The 24790-nt window shown below is 42.8% G+C and overlaps 1 protein-coding gene across 34 annotated transcripts in view; it reads left to right on the top strand.

Annotated features, from left to right (window-relative positions):
- TACC2 (transforming acidic coiled-coil containing protein 2) overlaps positions 1-24790 on the top strand; it is a 218333-nt gene that overhangs the window by 39097 nt on the left and 154446 nt on the right. For 24 of the 34 annotated variants that reach the window (XM_065552290.1, XM_065552288.1, XM_065552289.1 and 21 more), the window contains 2 exons: positions 3824-4014; positions 12928-13065. In XM_065552290.1, coding sequence (XP_065408362.1) covers positions 3824-4014; positions 12928-13065 — 329 coding nt within the window. The remainder of the gene's footprint in view (positions 1-3823; positions 4015-12927; positions 13066-24790) is intronic. The other 10 variants (XM_065552306.1, XM_065552304.1, XM_065552305.1 and 7 more) reach the window with 1 other exon arrangement.

Genomic DNA, 24790 nt, shown 5'->3' with positions numbered 1-24790 from the left:
CCAAAAGGCTCAATCAGAATAAGGGCCCCATTGTGCAAGGTGCTATACAAACACACAGGGAGATATGGTCCCTGTCCCAAAGCACTAGTACAATCGAATAACTTTTATAGTAACCTCAGCTTCCTGATTTAGCATTCTGATATATCTCAAATTTAACCTGGACGGTCATTGTGAGCAACTGTTTCTCCACATCCAGTACCCACACTGTGGAATATTAATAGCCTCAGTTCTTTCTTCCATCCTGTTCAACATTTATATGAAGGCGTTGGGAGATCTGGGGAGACTACACAGGTTTTAGTGCCAGCAGACAACAGCCACCTCTATCTACATTATACACAGAGAGCACAGTCTCCTCGCTTTCTTAGCTGAAGTCAGCACCTTGATTAAAGCAATTGACTAAAATGGATCCCAGGAAACATTAAGGTGATGTTAGAAGAAGAGGAAAGCACCCAGAAGAACAAGTTTCCTTTGTAACACCACCCCAAACAGTTGAAAGCATCTGCACAGCGATTGTTAGATTGATCTGTTCCCTTGGGGTTCTTTTATGTTTCTCTATGCTACTGGAGGCCCAAATAGTTGTGGCAGCAAAAAAAAACCCATCCATCTGTGAGTGGCCAGAAGATTACGTTCCATCCTATTTGTGACCAGGTTTTGATTATTGCAACTCATCATATCTCAAAGAAAGCCATAGACACTGAAAAAACCTACAGCTAGTACAAAACACAGCAATTTATTTGTTTAACAGCACAGCTTGCTGTGAGCATATTACCCTGGTACTCTACTGTCTGTACTGCTTTCTCATTTAATTAAGTCCAGTTTCAAGGACTAACTAGAATAATGGTGCAAAGATCTCCAAGAGATTAGCCCCAGCTCCCTGAGAGCTCCTTTCCTTCCATGACCATAACTGTTGTGCAAGGTTACGTTCCACTGAAACTATGAAACTGTCAACCAGCAGAGGAAAGGTTTATGAGTGTGGGAGTCAGAACATTCAAGTGAGCAGGCCCCAGGCTGTAGAACTTGCTTCTGCAAGAGATGAGATGAAGACAGCGGTCATGGCTTCCAGAATTAATTGCAAAACACATTTCTTCAATATTCCTTTCTCTCCGTGAATTCTTCACACACACACACACACACACACACACACACACACACACACACACACACACACACACACACACACACACACACACACGTATACACACCTCTGTTGGTAGAAAGAGATTTTCTTTTTAAATCTTGGGAACTACTCAGATACTGTAGTGATAGAAGCCGTATACATAACCAGACAGATGAAAACCCTACAAGCTGGATATCCATACACACAATAAACAACCCTAGAGCCATTAGCTTATCCCGACTGAAGGGTTGTGACAAAGATGAGCCCTGCAGCACTCTTATGTAAACAAAACTGTGTACTTTCCCTCCAGGGATAGGAAGATGATATGAGAGCTTATTAGTTTTGCATTGAGCCTGAAGGATGTTGACTATTCTTTCTTTCCTTTATGCTTTTAGTATGTCCTGAAAGTTTACTTCTTCTTTTCAGTTGCTTCTTACATACACAATTTTTAAAAAAAAATTTGGCCACTGGGTGTCTCTGGCTCTCTGCTCTGACCCTGAAAAGTTTGTGTTGGTGTGACAGCACAGAGTATTAACGTAAAAAGTCTGTGTTGGCATGACAGCACAGCATGTTAACATGGAAAGAAATGTGGTTTCATATGCAAAATCTTTCTATAATTAAAATTTATCAACTTCATTTGTCAATGAAGAAAATACAAATACAGAAACCCAGAACTAGGAATCAGTCTTATATACCCATGGGATTCTATGCGGATGCAGGGGTTTATAATCAGTGGTTGCTGATTCAGGATTGGGCACTTTGGGCCACACCGCCCCAGGGGGCGCATCAAGAAGCATTTTGCCTTGGGAAGGTAGTTCCTCCCTGAGCATCTTGGTGCTTAAAAGATGCATACCTGCCTATGTACCACTTTTGAGGATGCAACTTACTTCTCCTCCCCCTATCTTATGCAACCAGCCAGGTCTACTGACCCCATAGTGAGTAGCAGGTCCAGAAAAATGGCCCCATGTCCTCTCTGCTCATCACCTTTGGTGGCCTTTGCATGGATGGTGCAAGGGGTCGGAAGGCTCTTTGCACCCTCCCTTAACTGAGTAAGGGCCAGGCAGAATTTGACTCTGAACAGATAATATGTCATAGTGCCATCTAGGAATGCACACAATTTGACAATATTTGTGGAGGTTCTTGTAAATAAATGTGTGTAGATGTTGCTATGACCTTGCAACTCAGGCTGAAGCTTGGGCTCTCAAGCCCACCCCTACCCCCACCCCCCAGGCTTGAGAGCTTCAGCTCCAGCCCGAGCTGCAATGTCTACACTGGTATTTTTAGCACGTTAGCCCAAGCCCCTCTACCACAAGTCCATCAACCCAAGCTGGGAGGCTTACTCCTAGAAGCACTGTAGACATACCCTTAGAGCAGTGGTTCCCAAACTTGTTCCGCCGCTTGTGCACGGAAAGCCCCTGGGGGGCCGGGCCGATTTGTGTACCTGCCATGTCCGCAGGTTTGGCCGATCGTGGCTCCCAGTGGCCGCGGTTCACCACTCCAGGCCAATGGGGGTGGGGAGGAAGGGCGGCCAGCACATCCCTTGGCCCTCGCCGCTTCCCGCAGTCACCATTGGCCTGGAGCGACGAACCGCAGCCACAATCAGCCGAACCTGCAGACGCGGCAGGTACACAAACCGGCCCGGCCCACCAGAGGCTTTCCCTGCACAAGCGGCGGACCGAGTTTGGGAACCACTGCCTTAGACTGAGCATCAGTTGGGTGGGTGGGAGGGTGGCAGCCTCCATGCAGAAACTAATACTTAGGACAGCTTCTCTTGTGAATTGAAATATAAGTTTGTCGGCCAGGAAGCTAATATGTTGAATTTCTGAAACCTTTTCCATTTGTAGGAATGTGAGTGGGGAGACTGTATCGGGTTTATGGGAAGCTACTGAAAATAAAAATTCATGCTATATTGATATGATCTCTTGTGCTGCCAACAAAGCTGCATGCTTGGCCTGCCGCGTCCTGAGTAGAGGCTGCTCATGCTCTGGGTCAGATTCTCCTCTGACGTCCATTTACACCTGTGAAAAGTGGGTATAACATGTTACCAAGTCAGACTGACGTTTCATACCCACTTTGTGTGGGTGTGAATGATTGCACAAGGTACATGGCAGTGGAGAATCAGGCCTTCCTTTTTGTTTTGTTTTGTTAACTTCAATAATCGAATGCCAAACTTTGGATCTGAATACCCTTGTAATATGGGGGAGAATTTGAAATCTGGCTCTGACTATCTTGCTTTGGGTCCTAGGCTGATTAATGTTGATTTATTATTATATTATTTTGCAAATTGTTTGTCACCTTTATGAATAAATAAGTTATAGCTTGTGTCCATCCTTCCTTCTGGTCCTTGTAAATGCACTTAGCACAAGGAAGCATTTGCTGGGCTTGAGAAAGAGAAGACGAATACCTCGTTGGGCCAGTAAATGCCGTGAGCAGTTTCAGGCTTGAAAACAGTTGTTGCATTCTTCCATCTCTGCTCTTTTTCTTGTATTTATTTTTGACTCAGTGATTTCCGTCTGTTCAATATATAGTTAGGAAAAGCAAATGGCTTAAGGATGGAATCTCTGAGTTCCATCATAGGTACCCTTTTCAAAAGTTTTGTCAGTGGATGGAACAAAATGATGGAAGCTAGATAATGGTCTACAAAATCGTCTGTACTCGAGACTATATTATGAGATGCTTACTTGACCCTTTTCCTTAATGTTTCAGAATGTTTCCTCAGCCCTGGCTCCGGAACCAGGCCAACCTCCTGGTAATGGGCAAGATATAAAAAAGAAAAAGCAGGAAAAGAAGAGTACAGAAAGATCTGGTGGTCAAGACGTCTTGAATCTTCTACCTGCAACTACTGCTGCTGCACAACTGCCTGATAATGTCTCACCATTAACCACAAGGGCTACAAGGTAGGAAATGGACTTTCTTTCTTCATATGGTCAATATTCAGAATGTAACATTAAGCTCTGTTATTTGAGAGATCGGGTGTGTGTTGTTGCTAGACTTTGTTAGTGGGCAATCAGTATTTAAAATCAGTCTCACTCATGGACAATGAGATGGTCTGCAAAATAGCACATCAAAAAACAAAGGATATTAACATTAACTAAAATTATCTTTCTTTTTTAAATACATCATTGTAAATTCGTACTCTTTAGCTGCCATAATAACTCTTAATCTAAATCTCCTTTGCTCTTTGTTCATGCTAATAAAACTTTTCCTGGGACACAAAAATACTGAGAAATGTCTTTTAGGTGCTAAAATACGGCTAAGTGCAGTGGTATGTGTATAATACAGGTTTTAGAAAGGCCATAATTTAGGTCTAGATTCTGCCACCCTTACTCACATTGAGTAGTACTTTACTCTCTGAATAATCACAGTGGAGTCAATGAACTACTCAAGGAGTTAAGTACTATATGGTGTGATTAAGGATGGCAGAGGGTAACAGAATCTGGACTTCATTAAATAACACAGGGAGACTGCTTTCCCCTGAGACACTGATACCATCTAAGGAGAATTTGAATTCTACTTTCTGATGTTAGTAACGTTTTCAGCTGTTACAATGGGGAGACTGTTTAATGCCAGCATGATTTCAACAGGGTTGCATTCTTTCCAGATCATAAGCATGACTCAGTATGCAAACGATATCTATCATTCACAAGGAGTGGCAGGGATTTACTGGTGTGAGGGTAGGATTTTTGCAATTATATTTACATGGAAACTTCTTCAATAAGATAAAGTAGCCACCATTTGAGTGCATCCTTCTTGAGCAGTAATTAAATCCTATAATATACACATAGACTTTCCTCTTTCCCCACCAACAATAGCTTCCTTCTCTCTCTCTCTCTCCCTCTCAGCAGCTTTTTAAAATTTTTAATGTAAAAATTATGTTTAAAAAGGTGGTGCGTGAGATGACACAACAAAACACTGGAAACAATGATTATCGTTAAACATTAGAGATAAAAATAATTATTTTCATACGTATTACATTACATTATATTTTCATTCTTTTTACAGTCACATAGTGCTATAAATGTAACCACTTCCAATCCCTACCAAACATGCAACATGTTTTTTGACAGAACAAAAGTTGGCTGTCTGAACTGAGAGAGGCTGCTCTGCAGGTCCTCTGCAACACACATCATGGATGGTCAGGTGGAGCAACCAATTTAGTTCTGTGGCTATACATCTGGGGCTGTCCTGCCCTGCTCACAGCCCCCTGGCTGCTGCTATTATTATTATTATTATTTATTTATTACTATTTATTTGTATTCTTGTAGCACCTAGGAGCCCTCACTCATGGACCAAGACTCCACTGTACTAGGTCCTGTACAAACACAGAACAAAAAGTGCTAACAATCTAAGTATAAAACAAAAGACAACAGGTGGATATTGACAGACCATAGCAGAATCAGTATATGTGAGGGAGCTGCAAGTCAGTTGATCTCACCCACAATTCGGTGCTTTTGTAGTGTACTCATTCTGGGAGCTATTATCTCTGTTTCCAGAGCCTATGGGAATTTGGCCCTTTGTGTTGTTTGTTATAATACCGATGCAAAATTCCTCTTAATGTAATCAGTATATCGTATAACATACAATTACATTAGTAAGGTGACTGTGAATTGGATGGTTTCAGAGTAGCAGCCGTGTTAGTCTGTATCCGCAAAAAGAACAGGAGTACTTGTGGCACCTTAGAGACTAACAAATTTATTAGAGCATAAGCTTTCGTGGACTACAGCCCACTTCTTTGGATGCATACAGAATTGGATGTGAATTGGAGTTACTGTGCAAAGGTCAGGTAGTAGCAAATATGTTTTAACAGGAACTCCTTTACAAACACAAATTTCTCAAAACTGGTTCCTGACCCAGCAAGAGCCAAATAAAATAATCCAACACTGTAAAAACAATACAGTAACTCCTCACTCGTCCCTGTTAACGTTGTTTCGTCATGATGTTGCTGATCAATTAGAGAACATGCTCATTTAAAGTTGTGCAATGCTCCCTTATAATGTTGTTTGGCAGCCGCCTGCTTTGTCCACTGCTTGCAGAAAGAGCAGCCCGTTGCAGCTAGCTGGTGGGGGCTTGGAACCAGGGTGAACTGGCAGCCCCCATCAGCTCCCCGCTCGCCCGAGTTCCCTGTACGGCAGTCGCCCAGTAGGCTGTCAATTGCTGGCAGTTCAGCTGTCCCTCCCCACACTGCCATGTGCTGCTCCTTAGGGTTACCATATCTAATAAATAAAAAAAGAGGACCCTCCACGGGCCCTGGCCCCGCCCATTTCCCCACCCTAGCCCCACCCCAACTCCACCCTTCCCCGCCCTAACTCCGCCCCTCCTCCCTCCCACTCCCAGCCACGGGGAAAGGGCTGACCCAGTGCTACCGGCTTCACGGTTTGCCGGGCAGCCCCCAGACCCTGCGCTCCCGGCCGGCGCTTCCCCAGCGCAGCTGGAGCCCGGGAGGGGAAGCGCCCAGCCGGGGGCGCAGAGTCTGGAGGCTGCCCGGCAAACCGTGAAGCTAGTAGCGCGCGGGCTTTGGGCAGCCCCTATGCCTCCGGACCCTGCGCCCCCAGCCGGGCACTTCCCCTCCCGGGCTCCGGCGGCGCAGGGTCCGGAGGCACGGGGGCTGCCCGAAGTCAGTAGCGCTCGGGCAGCCCGGCTCTTAAACAGAGCCGAGCTGCCCGAGCGCTACCGGCTTCGGGCAACCCCCCTTGCCTCCGGACCCTGAGCCGCCGGAGCAGAGCAGCTGGAGCCGGGGAGGAGAAGTGCCTGGCCAGCGGCTCGGGGTCCAGAGGCAGGGGGGGCATTTTCCCGGACATGTTTGGCTTTTCGGCAATTCCCCCCCGGACGGGTGTTTGATTGTCGAAAAGCAGGACATGTCCGGGAAAAACCGGACGTATGGTAACCCTATGCTCCTGCCCTCTGCCTTGGAGCTGCTCCCAGGAGCCTCCCGCTTGCTGTGCGGGGGGTGGGAAGGGAGAGAGGGGACTAATGTCAGGGTGTCCCCCTCCCTCCTGCTCCTGCCCCCCGCTTACCCCATCTCTATAGAGTGGGGGGGATGGGGACGACAGGGCTCAGGATGGAGGGAGCTTGCTGGCAACAGTTGCTGTCTCAACTTGCTGATCTACTTAAAAAGGCAATGTACTTAGAGTGGGGTCAGCGCACTTAAAGGGGCAATGCGCATCTCTCTCTCTCACAAACACACAGGGTGTCTCTCTCTGTCTCTGTCTGCCATGCTGTCTCCCCTCCCTCCATTTGTGCTGCCTTGTAGAGTGTGAGACTACATTAACAACATGGGCTGAGCCGAGTGCTAGTTCATCATTTAGCAGTAAGGCATTCCCTGGGAAATAATCCATCCTCTTCCACACTCTGACTTCACCACCTCAACCAAGCTTCACAATCATCATTGCTGTGTATAGTATTAAATTGTTGGTTTAAAACTTATACTGTGTGTGTGTGTGTGTGTATATATATATATATATAATATAGTCTTTTGTCTGGTGAAAAAAATTTCCCTGGAACCTAACCCCTCCCCCCCCCCCATTTACTATTTACATTAATTCTTATGGGGAAGTTGGATTCGCTTAACATCATTTCGCTTAAAGTCTCATTTTTCAGAAACATAACTACAGAGTTAAGTGAGGAGTTACTGTACTGCCCCAAACTATTCAAGATATTTATCAGGTTTCAGAGTAGCAGCCTTGTTAGTCTGTATCCGCAAAAAGAACAGGAGTACTTGTTGCACCTTAGAGACTAACAAATTTATTTGAGCATAAGCTTTCATGGGCTACAGCCCACTTCTTCGGATGCATAGAATGGAACATATATTGAGGAGATATATATATATACACATACAGCCATTCCCATGACAAACATTGAATCTATCTCCTCTTGTAAGTATTCCTACACTTCTTATCAAACTGTCTGTACTGGGCTATCTTGATTATCACTTCAAAAGTTTTTTTCTCTTACTTAATTGGCCTCTCACAGTTGGTAAGACAACTCCCACCTTTTCATGCTCTCTGTATGTGTATATATATATCTGTAGCCCACAAAAGCTTATGCTCAAATAAATTTGTTAGTCTCTAAGGTGCCGCAAGTACTCCTGTTCTTTTTCCAAGATTTTTAGCTCATCTTTTTCTTCTTTTAAGTAATGATGCAAATTGAGAATGAGCACAAAACAAATCACTATTGTCATGCAGCAGGCTGGATTTAAACTCTCACAAGCACAGACATTAAGGCTTTGTCTACACTGGCAAGTGAAAGATAAAACTTTTGTGGTTCAGAGGTGTTAAAAAACCACCACCAAAAAGTTTTGCTGATGAAAAGCGTGGGTGTGAACAGCGCTCCTGCACACAATGCTAACACCGCTCTTTGGGGGTGGAAGTTTTTTGTCAGCAGGAGAGCTCTGACTGACAGAGCTTTTGTGAAAAAAATCCCCCCCACCTCCCGAATGACAAAATTTTGCCGATGAAAAGCGTGGGTGTGAACAGTGCTCCTGCCGACAAAGCTACTGCCGCTTGTTGGGGGTGAAAGATTTTTGTTGGCGGAAGAGCAGTCTCCTACCGACAAACAGAGGCTACACTGTATGCCTTGTAGTGGCACGGCTGTAGCGGCACAGCAGTGTCGCTAAAAGGTGCATAGTATAGATAGCCTAAGGCTATCACTGATGGCTTTCAAAGGCCTTGGCTACACTTGCAAGTTACAGCGCTGTAAAGCCTCCCCCAGCGCTGTAACTCACTCCCCGTCCACATCTCCCTGGGTACACCGCTGCAGGTACTCCACATCTCCAAGAGGAATAACAGCTGCAGCAGAGTGGCTACAACTCACGGGTGTGAGTGTAAACGCTTGCAGTGCTGTACTAATCACCTTGTCGTGATTAGTACAGCAATCCTCTCCATTGTTGTGACCGGCTGCAGGAATGCGGAAGTGCCGGTTTCAAAGCTCGTACCACAGAGAAAAGCAAACAGTTTGCAGCTGGCTTTGAGTGAGTAAATGAATGAGCAGGGGGCCGGGAGTTCGTAACTTGCAAAATAGAGAGCTGACATGCTCCAAAAAGCACTCTCTCTTCCCCCCACACTCCCTATCACAATCCACCCCACCCCCCCGTTTTGAAAAGTACGTTGCAGCCACATGAATGCTGGGATAGCTGCCCATAATGCACCGCTCCCAACACAGCTGCAAATGTTGCAAGTGTGGCCACACCACTGCACTGTCAGCTGTCAGTGTGGACAGACTGCAGCGCTTTTCCCTACTCAGCTGTACGAAGACAGGTTTACCTCACAGCGCTGTACAGCTGCAAGTGTAGCCAAGGCCAAAGACTGTAGCCAAGGGAACCAGCTTTATAGCAAAAAAGGTTTACACAAGGGAGGCCAGTTTTAAAATCTGTTTGGTTGCTGTCTTATGCCTGTTGTTGTGTTGAAGGCTTTAAAATTCCATTGATTATCATGATTCAATACACACTATATTTTACAGAAAAAGAATCTTACGTCTTACTTTTGATGACCATAACTATACAAGTTATTCAAAGCACTCATGTAAGGTAGTTAAGTCCGAGAGAGTCTGTGACAAAACTCCACAACACACTATATATCTGCTCCAGAGTATCATTTAAATAGCAAAATTGGCAAGCAGCATGAAGAAACATCAACAGTCAAAACTGGCTTTAATAAGAAAATTTCCATCAAAATTAGTTGGATAAATAAATAGACATAGTTCCTGTGGGACAAATTCCCAGTTGTTCTTGGTAACAAAGTTAAGTTGATGAAGTGTTGCACTTTCTAACGATGCATGAATGAGTCTCTCCCATGTGGAATCACTTTAATATCATTGATCAGGTCTGTACATGAAAACATGTTCTTTCTTGGATTAGTTCCGAATATCACGCAACGTGTCTATACTGTATGCATCTTCAAAATCAGTGAGGCCCCAGATGTGTCATTTACACTAGTTTAGCAAAATTAACTCAAGTTGTGATGTAAACTTGAGGAGGAGGAGAATTTCAAAGGCACATGTTTTTCTTCTCTTTTTATTATTGTGGTTAACACATACCACATGCAGTTATGCAGATTCTTTCCCTACTATATACAGTCTCTTAGCCAGTTCATGGTTGGGTAATCATTATACAGTACACTTGCTTGGGATAACTAATGAAAATATACATTTCTTGTAAATTATTTTAAACATGTTGTAAATTACCATTTGATGCATTATGTGGGCACTTCCTGCCTCATCTCTTTAATTTCCTGTTTCTAAAACTCAGTGTACTTTAGGGTCAGAGAGAGAAAGCAATTGGGTAGGATGGGGATTAATAATTGCTCGCACTATGTTTTAGATAGCATGGTAGCTAGCACATTTTTAAAGCCTTCAGGTATTATAAACTGGTGAAATGTGGGGTATATATTTGAAATTGCATCTCCACGCACACATCCTTTTTATTAGTGGTGCTCATTAGAATTGAGGAAAACTGTTTGTACCCACATCTATAACATAATTAACTTCCAAGATCTTTAGCATGTAGTAGTTCCTCCTTACTCTCTCTGCTGCTTCATTCCAAACTCCAAAGCATTATTGTGAAATTTATTTTCTCTTTTCAGTTATCAAAAAGCACCTATTATCTTTATACAGTTTCAACATTTATACACTGTTAAGAAAAACACATACAAGCCCCCACTACAGTATCTATGTGTGGGCCCTTTCAAGGCCTTACATACAATTATGTAACAAAATTGGAAGGTCAGTGGAAAGATGGTATTGTAATTAAAACATGGGACTGAGAAATGTGTTCTAGTCCCTGCTCAAGGCTTGTCTACACGGTACAGCAATGCACACTATGTGGGTGTGATTTCTAAAGTTCGCTGATGTGTTGTGCATTAATTGGTCCATGCAGACTGAGCTGGTGCGTACTAAAGGTTCCCTAGTGCACTTTAACATAGTGCTGAAACAGTGCTACATTAATGCACACGAGGGAGCCCTTAATGCGCACTGTTAAGGTCTACATGTTAGCGTTAGAAATCACACACCCATAGTGCACTTTATTCCACAAAATAGACAAGCCCCCAAATGGGTCAGCCTGGGCAAGGCACTGAACCTCTCTGTGCATCATTTTCTGCATCTGTAAAATGAGGATGGTAATACTTTGGGTACGTCTTCACTACCCGCCGTATCGGCGGGTAGCAATCGATTTATCCGGGATCGATATATCGCGTCTCGTTAAGACGCGATATATCGATCCCTGAACGCGCTCCCCGTCGACTCCAAAACTCCACCGGAGCGAGCGGCGGAAGCAGAGTCGACGGGGGAACCGCGGCCGTCGATCCCGCGCCGTGTGGACCCCAGGTAAGTCGATCTAAGATACTTCGACTTCAGCTATGTTATTCACGTAGCTGAAGTTGCGTATCTTATATCGATCTCCTCCCCAGTGTAGACCAGCCCTTTATTAACATGGGTGTTGAAAGGCTTAAAACGCTGATGTTTGTAAAGGAGTTTGACATTCTCAAATGAGTCCTTAAGGTGTAAAATGTTCTAAAGAGCAACAACTGATATCTCAGAATCTCTGCACAGCTCAGCAGTGAACTGTAGGCTAACGTTATTGTTGCATTCTTAAGGAAGATAGCTGGGAGCAATGCAAAAAGTTCAAGCACAGTAAATCCATCCAAGAGTTCATAGGAAATAAATGGATTTTCAAAACAATTTTCATGATATTACCCCCTCCCAATTCTTTTTAAAATTGAAACTTGATCAAAATGTTGAAACTTGATACATTTGACCAGCCTTTGGATTTATAGAAAAAAATGAAGGGGGAGGGGAATTTGCAAATATAATTTCAAATTTGGGGGAGGCTTGGTTTGTTTAAATCTGAAAAATTTCAACCAACTCTTGTCAAAATGATTTCCAGACATTTTTTTAAACTACATTCACTATGGGCCAAATCATCCTGCTATCCTCCCAGTTTTTGTCATGGAGAGGATGAAATGAGAGGGCAAACCTGCTCAAAAGGCCATAAATCTGTTTGAGGGAGGAAACTGAGTTTATCTGCATAGCAACGTTTCCCTCCACTTTTCAAAGCCCATGGGGGCCCCCTCTACATTAATTCCACATCGTTAGAGAGCTCCTTGGGGTTGGGAGCTGTAGCTAGGCAGAAAGGTGTGTGCAGAAATGTTCTCAGCAGTATCATCTCCCAGCAGACCTGGAGAGGAATGCTGTCCTTGCTATTCCTGCAAGTTTTCATTCTTCTGCTGCAAACTTCCTCGGAGTATTTTTTATTCCAGCCATTCAGATGTGAAAAACCACTGCAGCCAGCCTTCAGATAGGTCTTTGCCACTATGTGGGGACAGAGGAGACCCAGGAAGTTTCTCACAGGGTCTGTCCCTTATGGGTTTTTCTAGAGACCCACAGATCTCAGGACATCTTAGGAGTGGAGTTTTGTCCTTCTGTTGCCTGCCAAATCCTACCCACAAGAGGAGACAATGTATAGGAAACAATGCTATCACATTTTCTGCTTAACTATGACCTTCCTGTGGCTTTTGATGGGTTTAATTATGGTGAGGTTTCTCATGAATATATAGAAATCCAGTTCACATACTGTAAAGCATATGGGCTAAATTCTGCTCTCAGTTTTTTGCATTGACTTCAGTGGAGTTGCTCGGTGATAACAAGAGCAGAATTTGATCCTGTCAATGTACTAATTTCAAAGGTTATCAGGAAGAATGTGATGATATTTTGAAAATGTTCTATAAAAACTTGATAGACTCTTGTTATCTTGAGATAAATAACAGCAAATATATTTGTAAAAACCCATGTAGTGAGTGTTTCTCTTTTTCCTGCTCCAGTTCTGGCAGAGAAAGCTGGTCAGTAGTATCTGATTTCAAGAAAGGGGAACCCCAGCAAGGAGTTGGGCCCAATAATCTTCTTTTTGCTGGTCTGGATATTAGTGAAGATGCACATTCTCAGATCCCAGCTATAAGCAGGTATAGAAATGCTAAGTGTGAATGAAAAATAACAGAACTGCTTTAGCTGACGTGGCGTGAGTTTGAGATACCTTATATTAATATCAGCAGTTCTTGTGTGTGGGCTTTCCAAACAATAAGTTCATTGAAGAAGCAAAGGATTACAAACAATTGCTTTGGTTTAAAACTACAATTTGATACACTTGACCGGTTTTAATTATGATTTAAAACCCTCAATGCCAAGAAGTACTAAAATTTCATATTCTCCTTCCCTCTATCATCCAAAGGCAGTTTATTTAATGGTAAACATACCACTTTTTTGGTAGCTTTTCATGGTCTGAAATGCCAAGCAACCCCAAATGTATGCTTTGTAGTAGTTGGTTGAGACAACTTGACATTTTGGTATGGAAAATTTTGATTTTTTTTAAACTATGGGATGAAAATTTAGGAAAGAATAATTCTTGTTTCAGAAGACATCCTGGATGGTAGAGGGTAATTTGGGCAAAAGAGCTTTCAGTAGCCCCCACTCTTTAAATTGCTGGCACATAGCCAGTTATGTTTTGTTTAAACTATTACATCCTGGCAAAATTAAAACAATGACAATAAAAGGAAGAGACCTGATGTTCACAAATATTTCAGACTCCAGTTTGTTTATTTTAAACTCTCATTCTTTCATACTACTTTAACCACTTCTTTTCCATGCACGTGGATAGACGTAAACAGAAAAGCTGTATAACAATCTGTAAAGTGTTTTAATACTCATTGTGCATGGCCTGCATTCTCCTGTTAGAATATCAGTGTATAACATATGGAAAAAACAATTTTTACTGGAGAGGCACTTATTTTCAGCGTGGAAGGAAAGGTTCCAATTTTAGATTCTATTTCCCTTTTACAGTACTAAATATCCTCTTTAACAGCAATTATTCTTTACTCGCCATTCATCTCTTCAGATGCAGTAGGACTGTTGGGGAATTGTTAACCAATCCCAAACTTTGCCTTGGCCTTGATGTAACTAACACATAGATGGTTGATTTCCCCCAGTACATTCACAGCGGGGACTCTGCTCACACCTCCATTGTACCAAGGAAAGGTAATACAGATCAAGAGCATCTCTTTAAGAAAATCTCAGGCCTTGGCTACACTGGCAATTCACAGCGCTGCACTTGCTGCGCTCAGGGCTGTGAAAAAACACCCCCCGTGAGCGCAGCGAGTACAGTGCTGTAAAGCGCCAGTGTAATCAGAGCCTGCAGCACTGCACGCTCCCTCGCAGCGCTGCAAGCTACTCCCCTCGGAGAGATGGAGTACATACAGCGCTGCAAGAGCTCTCTCGCAGCGCTGGCGGCATGACTACACTCACGCTTCACAGTGCTGTCGCAGCAGCGCTGCCATGGTCCCAAGTGAAGTCCCAAGTGTAGCCAAGGCCTCAGTAGCAGCCATGGCCAAGGGAGGCTCCTTTGAAGCTGCTGTCAGAGTCCCAGAGCAAGTGCTTAGGCAAAAAGCTTCTGCATGGATGATCTTAGCCTCATGCTAGTCCTCAATGATCCAGACAGATCCTGTGGGATCCTCAGTTTGGAGATCAGCTCTGTGCTACAAAGAGTTAAGCATCAGCAGGAGGTTTCAAGTTGCCATGCATCCTGCAAGACCTTATTCAGTGCCACATTTTCTGTGGCTCTTAGGCTGTCTCTCACACAGAGACTGGGGACCAGTTACTGTGACAGAGAATTCAACCAGGCTAGATTACAGCATCATGAATATGTTGTTAACTAACAAAAAATAATGTATAAAGTAAACGAAGTTATCCTGAAGCCTTCCTTAATCACCATTAGAATACTGTAGGTGGTAAAACAAGTTTTGTAACTTGGCCGGAGTCAGGAGTTAGAACTACACAGCTAATAGTTCAGGCATTGTCTCTTAACGTCCCTGAAGTGTTTACCAAGGGATGTCTTCTCTTGAGCCTTTGGTTCACCTTTCTTCTTGTTTTCCCATCATCCCTGTTGATTTAACCCCCATATGTCATACAATAAACATTTAAATATTTAACCCGATACAGTTATACAGTAAATATCCCAACAACCAGGTCAATATACAGTGTTTAATAAATTACAAAGCAGTCCACTTCTGTCACAGTATGTTCTAAAAGGTGTAGCAGCTGCATACTTTTAACTTTTGTAGTGACAGGGCTCTTTAAATGTTCAACTGCAAGCAAGCTATATTTCTCTGCACTTCTATCTTATGCAAAATAACTTTATTATTATTTGAGACTATAATTTTAGGGTAATGTTTATATGTTTGAAACTTTAGGCTCAATCCTGCAAAGACTCAAGCATATGCTTAACTTGAAGCATTTGAGTAATCCCCATTGAGCACATTTTAATGTAATGGGATTCTCACACGCTTAAAGTTAAAAATGTGCATAGATCTTTGCAGGATTACAGCCTGATGTATCTTTCACTGAATGCAACAACTAATTTTAGCAAAATTCCTTTGCATGCCTTAAGCTATACTGAAGCAATGAAGACCTACTTTATGTTCTTTTACACTTTCTCATTTGCATGTACCTGTGTTTCTCATTTTAAATATTACCATTTGGTATGAATTGTCTTTAAGGATACCAAGCAAAAACAGATTATGTACAAAGAGAGACCAAGGGTACGTCTATACTTACCTCCGGGTTCGGCGGTAAGCAATCGATCTTCTGGGATCGATTTATCGCGTCTTGTCTAGACATGATAAATCAATCCCGGAAGTGCTCGCCGTCGACGCCAGTACTCCTGCTCCGTGAGAGGAGTACGCGGAGTCGATGGGGGAGCCTGCCTGCCGCGTGTGGACCCGCGGTAAGTAATTTGTAGTTCGAACTAAGGTACTTCGACTTCAGCTACGTTATTCATGTAGCTGAAGTTGTGTATCTTAGTTCGAACTGGGGGCTTAGTGTGGACCAGCCCCAAGTAACCCCAGTAGAGGATGTACATTTATTTTACATTAATAAAGGACTTTCAGGGGTATAGCATCTTTTAATCATGCCACATTACTGAAATAATGGAAGTATACCGTATATATATATATTCCCTCCTTGTAATTACCGATGAATAATATTTTTTCACAGAGGTTGGATTATAGCTAGGAAATATGTTTTTTAACTCCTGTATTGCAGCCCAGAATAAAAAATGAAGACAAACTGGCATATGGTAGAAGAAGACATAGAGTAAGAACTAGTTATCTATGTTGTCAGTACAACATATGCTATCATTGTCAGTTTGATTCTGTGTAGGATACTCTTAAGGTTTAAAACTTATATACAAATCATACGTGTCTTTAGGGTGACCATATAGCAAATGTGAAAAATCGTGGGGAGTAGGGGAGAATAAGTTGCCTATATAAGACAAAGCCTCTAATATTGGGATGCCTGGTCACCCTACTTCTCTTACTGGCATGAATAAGATAGGCAAGATTTTTCCCTTAGTCCAAACACCAGGACCATAAAGGGATATTTGTGTGCTATAATTCATACACAGTGTTAAACAGTTTGGCTTGTAGATTTTCAAGAAAAAAAATCTGCTCTGGTGAATGAGCCTGCTAATTTAGCTCTTGAAAATAGCTACCCACGTGGCATTAGACAGATCAAGAACTCACAAATCCATATTCAAGAAAATGAAACCACTCCACACTTGTTTACAGATGTTTGACCTTACACAATGTGGACTCTGCAAATATGAGTCTGTGATGTCACATGCATTTGTCAGGTCTCCAAGATACTCCAGTCAGCAGCAGGACTCTATTAGAATTTATGTCCTTGACACTTTTTCTTTATCTGAGCCTGAGTTTTTCATTTCTAATTCCCCACCATTAATCTTTTTAACTATTGAGCTGTTGCAGGGGTAGGCAACCTATGGCACGCGTGCCAAAGGCAGCACATGAGCTGATTTTCGGTGGCACTCACGCTGCCCGGGTCCTGGCCACTGCTCTGGGGACTCTACATTTTAATTTAATTTTAAATGAAGCTTCTTAAGCATTTTTAAAACCTTATTTACTTTACATACAACAATAGTTTAGTTATATATTATAGACGTATAGAAAGAGACCTTCTAAAAACGTTAAAATGTATTACTGGCACGCGAAACCTTAAATCAGAGTGAATAAATGAAGACTCGGCACACCACTTCTGAAAGGTTGCCGACCCCTGAGCTGTTGGATAATTCAGTTCATAATCTGGGGTTAATGTGTTGGCAACACTATTAAATGATATCTATCATTATATAAGTGCCTGTGAATACCATCATTTTCCACACCTCCCAGTTCTCAATCTCATGGGGGTGAATTTTTTGCCACCTCTGAGCTATGTAGCTAGGCTAACCCAAGTTTTAGGTGAAGACCAGACCTTAGGCACGTAACAACTTCCACTAAATAATTTCTTTAAGGAAGAGGTGAACTGCTAAAGCACATGTGTCAAACTCAAGGCCCGCGGGCCACATCCGGCCCGCCATACAACTATATCCGGCCCGCGAAATCGTTTTATATATCTGTTTTTAATGGCCCTGTGATATGACGCCCCAATAACACACACTACAAATCCCATGATGCAGTGCAATTGCCGCCAACGGCAAGCCGCGGTTCAAGTTCGCGGTCTGTTGATGTATACAACGCTAATATCAAATCAAAGCTAGACCCCAACAATGGCCAAGAGAAAACTTGATTCTGAAAACCGAGGCTTTCAAAGCCGGTGGGAGAATGAGTATATGTTTACTGAAATTGCAGGTAAACCAGTGTGTCTCCTTTGCGGGAGTAATATCGCTGTAATGAAGGAGTATAACCTAAGACGGCACTACGAGACGAAACATGAGAACAAATTCAAAAACCTGAGCGCAGGACAGAAGCTACAAAAAGTAGAGGAGTTGAAGAAGAATTTGACATCCCAGCAGACGTTTTTCACCAAAGCAAAATCACAAAGTGAAGCTGCTGTGAAAGCAAGTTTCATTGTGGCCGAAGAGATCGCCAAATCAGGACGGCCGTTTACCGAGGGGGAATTCGTAAAGAATTGTATGATGAAAGTGTGCGACGTCCTTTGTCCAGATAAAACGCGAGCGTTTGCAAATGTAAGCCTCAGCAGAAACACTGTTGCTAATCGGGTTTGTGAGATGGCAACTGATTTGAAAACACAGTTGATTGAAAGAGCAAAAGATTTTGTTGCATACTCCCTTGCCGTGGATGAAACTACTGACGCGACTGACACTGCACAGCTGGCGATATTTATCCGTGGTGTGGATTCCAATTTGTGCGTAACAGAGGAAATACTGGACATTAAATCGATGCACGGGACAACGAAAGGAGAAGACATCTTTGGAAATGTATTTCAAAGTGTAACCGACATGAAACTGCCGTGGGAAAAACTCGTTGGACTTACAACAGATGGCGCACCTGCTATGTGTGGTGAAAAAAATGGACTGGTGGGAAGGATGCGCTCAAAGATGCGGGAGGAGAACTGTGCCGGTGAGTTGACAGTGTATCACTGCATCATACACCAGGAATCGCTGAGTGCTAAAGTCCTAAAAATGGATCATGTGATGAACACTGTAACACAAACCGTCAACTTTATCAGAGCCCACGGTTTAAATCCCCGCCAATTCCAGTCTTTTCTGCGGGAAATAGATAGCGAGTTTGGCGATATGCCATATCATACGGAGGTCCGGTGGCTAAGTCGGGGAAAAGTTCTCAAAAGACACTTTGAGCTGCGAGAGGAAATCTGCCAGTTCATGGACAGTAAGGGGAAAGACTGCACAGTTCTGCGGGATGAAAAGTGGAAATGTGAGTTGGCGTTCCTGGCTGACATAACGTCGCATCTTAGCGCTTTAAACCTTCAACTCCAGGGACGGGAGCACATAATAACCGATATGCATGATGCAGTGAAGGCATTTCAAGTGAAGCTGCGCTTATGGGAGACACAAATGCACCAATGCAACTTGTCTCACTTTCCCTGTTGCCAAGTAATACGGAACCAAGAAAGTGCCACAGTTTTCCCAAATGCCACCTTTGCTGAAAAACTCAGCGCGCTGCGCACTGAGTTCGCACGGCGCTTCAGTGACTTTGAGGCACAGAAAAGTAACTTCGAGCTGCTTCGCAACCCATTTGCAGTCGATGTGGAAACCGCACCTGTAGAAATGCAGATGGAGCTGATAGAACTGCAATGTAACGGGACACTGAAGGCAAAGTACGACACTGCGGGGCCAGCACAGTTCACTCGCTTCATTCCTGAAGCGATGCCGCAGCTCCGCCAACATGCGGCTCGAATCCTGTCCATGTTTGGCAGCACATATCTGTGCGAGCAGCTGTTCTCTGTGATGAAAATTAACAAAACGTCACACAGGAGTCGCCTCACTGATGAACACCTGCAATCGATCCTGAGAATCTTCACAACACAGAACCTAACCCCAAACATAAACGAACTTGTTGCAAAGAAAAGACTCCAAGTATCAGGCTCTGACTAAATAGGACAAGAAAATGGAATGTTATGATTTGTTATGATTATACTTTTGCTTTAAATTCAATTTTTTATTTATATTTTCAGATTTTTTAATATTCCAGCATGTACAGATTTTGAATGTATTGTATTGACAGGATATTTTTTTATGAAGAGCAAAATATTTTAAGTTGAAATGTATTTATTTTGGAATGATATCCTGTATTTTGGTTCATATTAATGGTTAAAAAACATAAATATTTAGTCTGTTAAATAAATGGTTATACTGTTCGGCCCGCGAGTTTTGAGTTTTGGCCCCCTGTGCAATTGAGTTTGACACCCCTGTGCTAAAGGAACAAAAATCTAAAATGAAAATTGACTTAATCCCAGGTATGTGGTGGTTGCCCCACCTTCCCCAGCCAGGCAGTGGGATGCATTTAGCACAAAATAAACTTTTATGAATTGAAATTATTTCCTTCCTTAGTGAAATCCCATTGGCATATTCTGGTTTGCTGAGAGTATCCTTTTGGGACATCACTGATACCGGATATCTCATTGCTATTCATTTTGCCATTAATGTCACTGAATGATACATTCCGAGGTATTTTTAGAGAGCTGAAAGTGCCAGGAGTATGTCACAGTGGAGAAAATAATTTTTAAAACCTCTTAATGTTATCAATTCACTTTGTAAATTAATACTGATTGATTGATTGATTCCCTGCAGCTTGGTTAATAGAATTAAGCACACATTTCTGGTCTTGGCTGCAATTTTACTTTTGACTTGTAGTTCATCTTTAAGACATGCAAATCCAGGTGGCTGGCCATTTAAAGTTGTTGAGCTTGGAAAAGAAACCAGTCTTATAAAAAACAAATCTTGGGGGATTTGGGGAAACTATTTTGTAGTGTTTAGGAATAGGGTAGTATTCTGGAACTTGCTTATAAGGAAGTAATTGGTCCTAGAGGACAGTTTCACAGTACAAAGAGAAATTTTTACTACAGCTGCAATAGCAGTTTGCACCTTGTAGTGCATTACAACAATCTGAGGTTTTCATTCTACTTCACTAGTCACCTGAGCAGGGCCGGCTCCAGGCACCAGCTCAGCAAGCAGGTGCTTGGGGCGGCCAAGGAGGAGGGGCGGCATGTCGGGCTCTTCAGCGGCAATTTGGCGGCAGGTCCCTCGGTCCCTCTTGGAGGGAAGGACCTGCCGTCGAAGTGCCACTGAAGAAGAAAGCGGCGCGGTGGAGCTACCACCGAATTGCCGTTGATCGCGATCGCGGCTTTTTTTTTTTTTTCCCGCCACTTGGGGCAGCAAAAACCCTAGAGCCGGCCTGCACCTGAGGCTCAGTGTGGCATAGTAGTGGACTAAATGTAGACCTACTAACAGCTAGGCAATAGTGAGTTCTAAACCATTTTGTCACTGACTCAATGTGTGACTCTGAATAAGTCACTTCCCCTCTCTGCCTGGGGTCTTCCATGTGCACAGTGGAGAAAATAATACTCACATACATCACAGGTATTGCAAGAATTAATTAGTTAGGGTCCAGTTAGAGTTGCCACTTCTGAAGTACAAAAAACGAGGACAACCCGGATGATCCTGAGCTTATAAAACTGGAACGTTTACAATGTGTACTGAGCACTCTTTCAGATTTCCCAGACAGCTACCTCAAAAAAGGGATGATCCTGGGAAAACCTGGACAGTGGCAACCTTAACTCTAATCCATGCCCATCCTTGCAGAAGATGCTCAGCACTTCAGAGGAAGCCAGGCCTTAAAGTTTGTCCAGTGCTTTGAGCGTGTAAAGCACAGTATACCATTTCTAAATAGTAACTCCTCGCTTAACATTGTAGTTATGTTCCTGAAAAATGCGACTTTAAGCGAAACGATGTTAAGCGAATCCAATTTCCCCATAAGAATTAATGTAAATAGGGGAGGGTTAGGTTCCAGGGAAATTGTTTTCACCAGACAAAAAACTATATATTATATAGATATACACACAGTATATGTTTTAAACAAACAATTTAATACTGTTCACAGCTATGATGATTGTGAAGTTTGGTTGAGGTAGTGAAGTTAAAGGGTGGAAGAGGGAGGGATATTTCCCAGGGAAAAGCCTTGCTGCTAAATGATGAACTAGCACTCGGCTGAGCCCTCAAGGGTTAACACGTTATTAATGTAGCCTCTCACACAAGGTAGCACAAACATGAGGGAGGGGAGACAGCATAGCAGACAGAGACAGACACACACCTTGTGTGTGGGAGAGAGAGAGAGATGCACACTGCCCCTTTAAGTAAGCTGACCCACTCTTAAGTGCATTGTCTTTTTAAGTGGATCAGGAAGTTGAGACAGCAGCTGCTGCCCCAAGTTCTCTGTCTCTCTCTCCGTCCGTGTCCCCTCCCTGCTCTATATGGAGAAGGGGTAAGCGAGGTGCAGGGGGGGATGGCACCCTGACATTAGCCTCCCTCCTCTTCCCCCCCCTGCCCAGCAAGCAGGAGTCTCTGGGAGCAGCTCCAAGGCAGAGGGCAGGGAGCAGCACATGGCAGTGGGAGAGAAGGACAGCTGAACTGCTGGCAATTGATAGCCTGCTGGGTGGCTGCAGCACAGGGAACTTAGGGTAGTGGGGAGCTGATAGGGGGAGCTGATGCGGGGCTGCCGGTCTACCCTGGTTACAAGCCCCCACCAGCTAGCTGTAATGGGCTGCTCTTCCTGCAAGCAGTGGACAAAGCAGGCAGCTGCCAAATGATGTTAGAAGGGAGCATTGCACAACTTTAAATGAGCATGTTCTCTAATTGATCAGCAACGAAACAACGTTAACCGGGACGACTTTAAGTGAGGAGTTACTGTATTATAAACTAAGTTTTACTATCTCTGAATTCATTATGAGCATGTTTCTGGTAGATATAAACAGTTGGTATTTTCCCACGCCACACCAAATCTTCCCAGCAACGCATAGGTTTCCAGTCTTTCCCAGCACCCTGAAATGTATGGTGTATTGTTAGTGATTTAAAGTAGGGCTGTTAAGTGATTTAAAAAATTTATTGCGATTAATCGTGCAATAAAAAAAATTAACCACGATTAATTGCAATGTTAAACAATAATAGGATACCATTTATTTAAATATTTTTGGATGTTTTCTACATTTTCAAATATATTTATTTCAATTATAACACAGAATACAAAGTGTACAGTGCTCACTTTATATTTATTTTTATTACAAATATTTGCATTGTAAAAAACAAAAGAAATAGTATTTTTTCACTTAACCTAAAACAAGTACTGTAGTGCAATCTCTTTATCATGAAAGTTGAACTTACAAATGTAGAATTATGTACAAAAAATCCTGCATTAAAAATAAAGCAACGTAAAACTTTAGAGCCTACAAGTCCACTCAGTCATATTTCTTGTTCAGACGATCGTTCAGACAAACACGTTTGTTTACATTTGTAGGAGATAATGCTGCCTAGTTCTTGTTCAAAATGTCACCTGAAAGTGAGAACAGTCGTTCTCATTGCACTGTTGTAGCTGGCGTCACAAGATATTTACATACCAGATGCACTAAAGATTCATATGTCCCTTCACGCTTCAACCATCATGCAGATGATGGGTTCTGCTCGATAACAATCCAAAGCAGTGTGGACTGATGCATGTTCATTTTCATCATTTGAGTTAGATGCCACCAACAAAAGGTTGATTTTCTTTTTTGGTACTTCGCGTTCTTTAGTTTCCTCATCGGAGTGTTGCTCTTTGAAGACTTCTGAAACCATGCTCCACATCCTGTCCTGATCAGATTTTGGAAGGCACTTCAGATTCTTAAACCTTGAGTCGAGTGCTGTAGCTATCTTTAGAAATCTCACATTGGATCACAGAAACCCCCTTGGGAGCTGCCACCCGATGTACCAAGACTACCTCTATTCCTGTTTTCCCTGCCAGTTCAGGACTCCAGCACCCTGTCTTGCTGAGCCAGACGCTTCCGTCTGGTTCCAACACAGACCCAGGGTCTGAATCACTTGTCCCAAAGCTGCAAGTTTACCTGAAAACAGCTCACAGAAGTGTGCTTGTCTTTAGCACTCAGATGCCCAACTCCCAATGGGGTCTAAACACAAATAAATCCGTTTTACCCTGTATAAAGCTTATACAGGGTAAACTCATAAATTGTTCGCCCTCTATAACACTGATAGAGAGATATGCACAGTTGTTTGCTCCCCCAGGTATTAATACATACTCTGAGTTAATTACTAAGTAGAAAGTGATTTTATTAAATACAGAAAGTAGTATTTAAGTGGTTCCACTTAGTAACAGACAGAACAAAGTAAGTGACCAAGCAAAATAAAATAAAATGCGCAAATCTATGTCTAATCAAACTGAATACAGATAATCTCACCCTCAGAGATGCTTCAGTAAGCTTTTTCTCAGACTGGACACCTTCCAGGCCTGGGCACAATTCTTTCCCCTGGTACAGCTCTTGTTGCAGCTCAGGTGATAGCTAGAGGATTCTTCATGATGGCTCCTCTCCCGCTCTGTTCTCTTCCACCCCTTTATATATCTTTTGCATAAGGCGGGAACCCTTTGTCCCTCTGGGTTTCCAACCCCCCCTCACTGGAATAGCACCCAGGTTAAAGATGGATTCCAGATCAGGTGATATGATCACATGTCACTGCAAGACTTCATTACCCACTTGCCAGCACACACATATACAGGAAGACTAACAGGTAAACACAGCCATCTGCAGACAATGGTCCTGGTTAATGGGAATCATCAAGATTTCAAACAACTATTAATGGCCCACACTTTGCATAATTACAATAGGCCCTCAGAGTTATATTTCATATTTCTAGCTTTAGATACAAGAGTGGTACATTTATACAAATAGGATGATCTCACACAGTAGATTATAAGCTTTGTAATGATACCTTACAAGAGACCTTTTGCATGAAGCATATTCCAGTTAAATTATATTCACTTATATTTTTATAAAACTATATAGACTGCACAACGTCACAGGTACCTTCTTTGTGTTTTGTCAAATCTGCAGTGAAAGTGTTCTTAAAATGAACAACGTGCTGAATCATCACCCAAGACTACTATAACATGAAATATATGGCAGAATGCGGGTAAAATAGAGCTAGAGACATACAATTCTCCCCCAAGGAGTTCAGTCACAAATTTAATTAACACTTTTTTTTTTAACGAGCGTCATCAGCATGGAAGCATGTCCTCTGGAATGGTGGCCGAAGCATGAAGGGTCATATGAATGTTTAGGATAGCTGGCAGGTAAATAGCTTGCAATGCTGGCTACAAA

Source organism: Chrysemys picta, chromosome 7, assembly GCF_011386835.1.
Source record: "Chrysemys picta bellii isolate R12L10 chromosome 7, ASM1138683v2, whole genome shotgun sequence".
Lineage (NCBI taxonomy): Eukaryota > Metazoa > Chordata > Testudines > Emydidae > Chrysemys > Chrysemys picta.
Note: the sequence above shows the minus strand (reverse complement) of the source record. Positions and strands in the feature narration are given on the sequence as shown.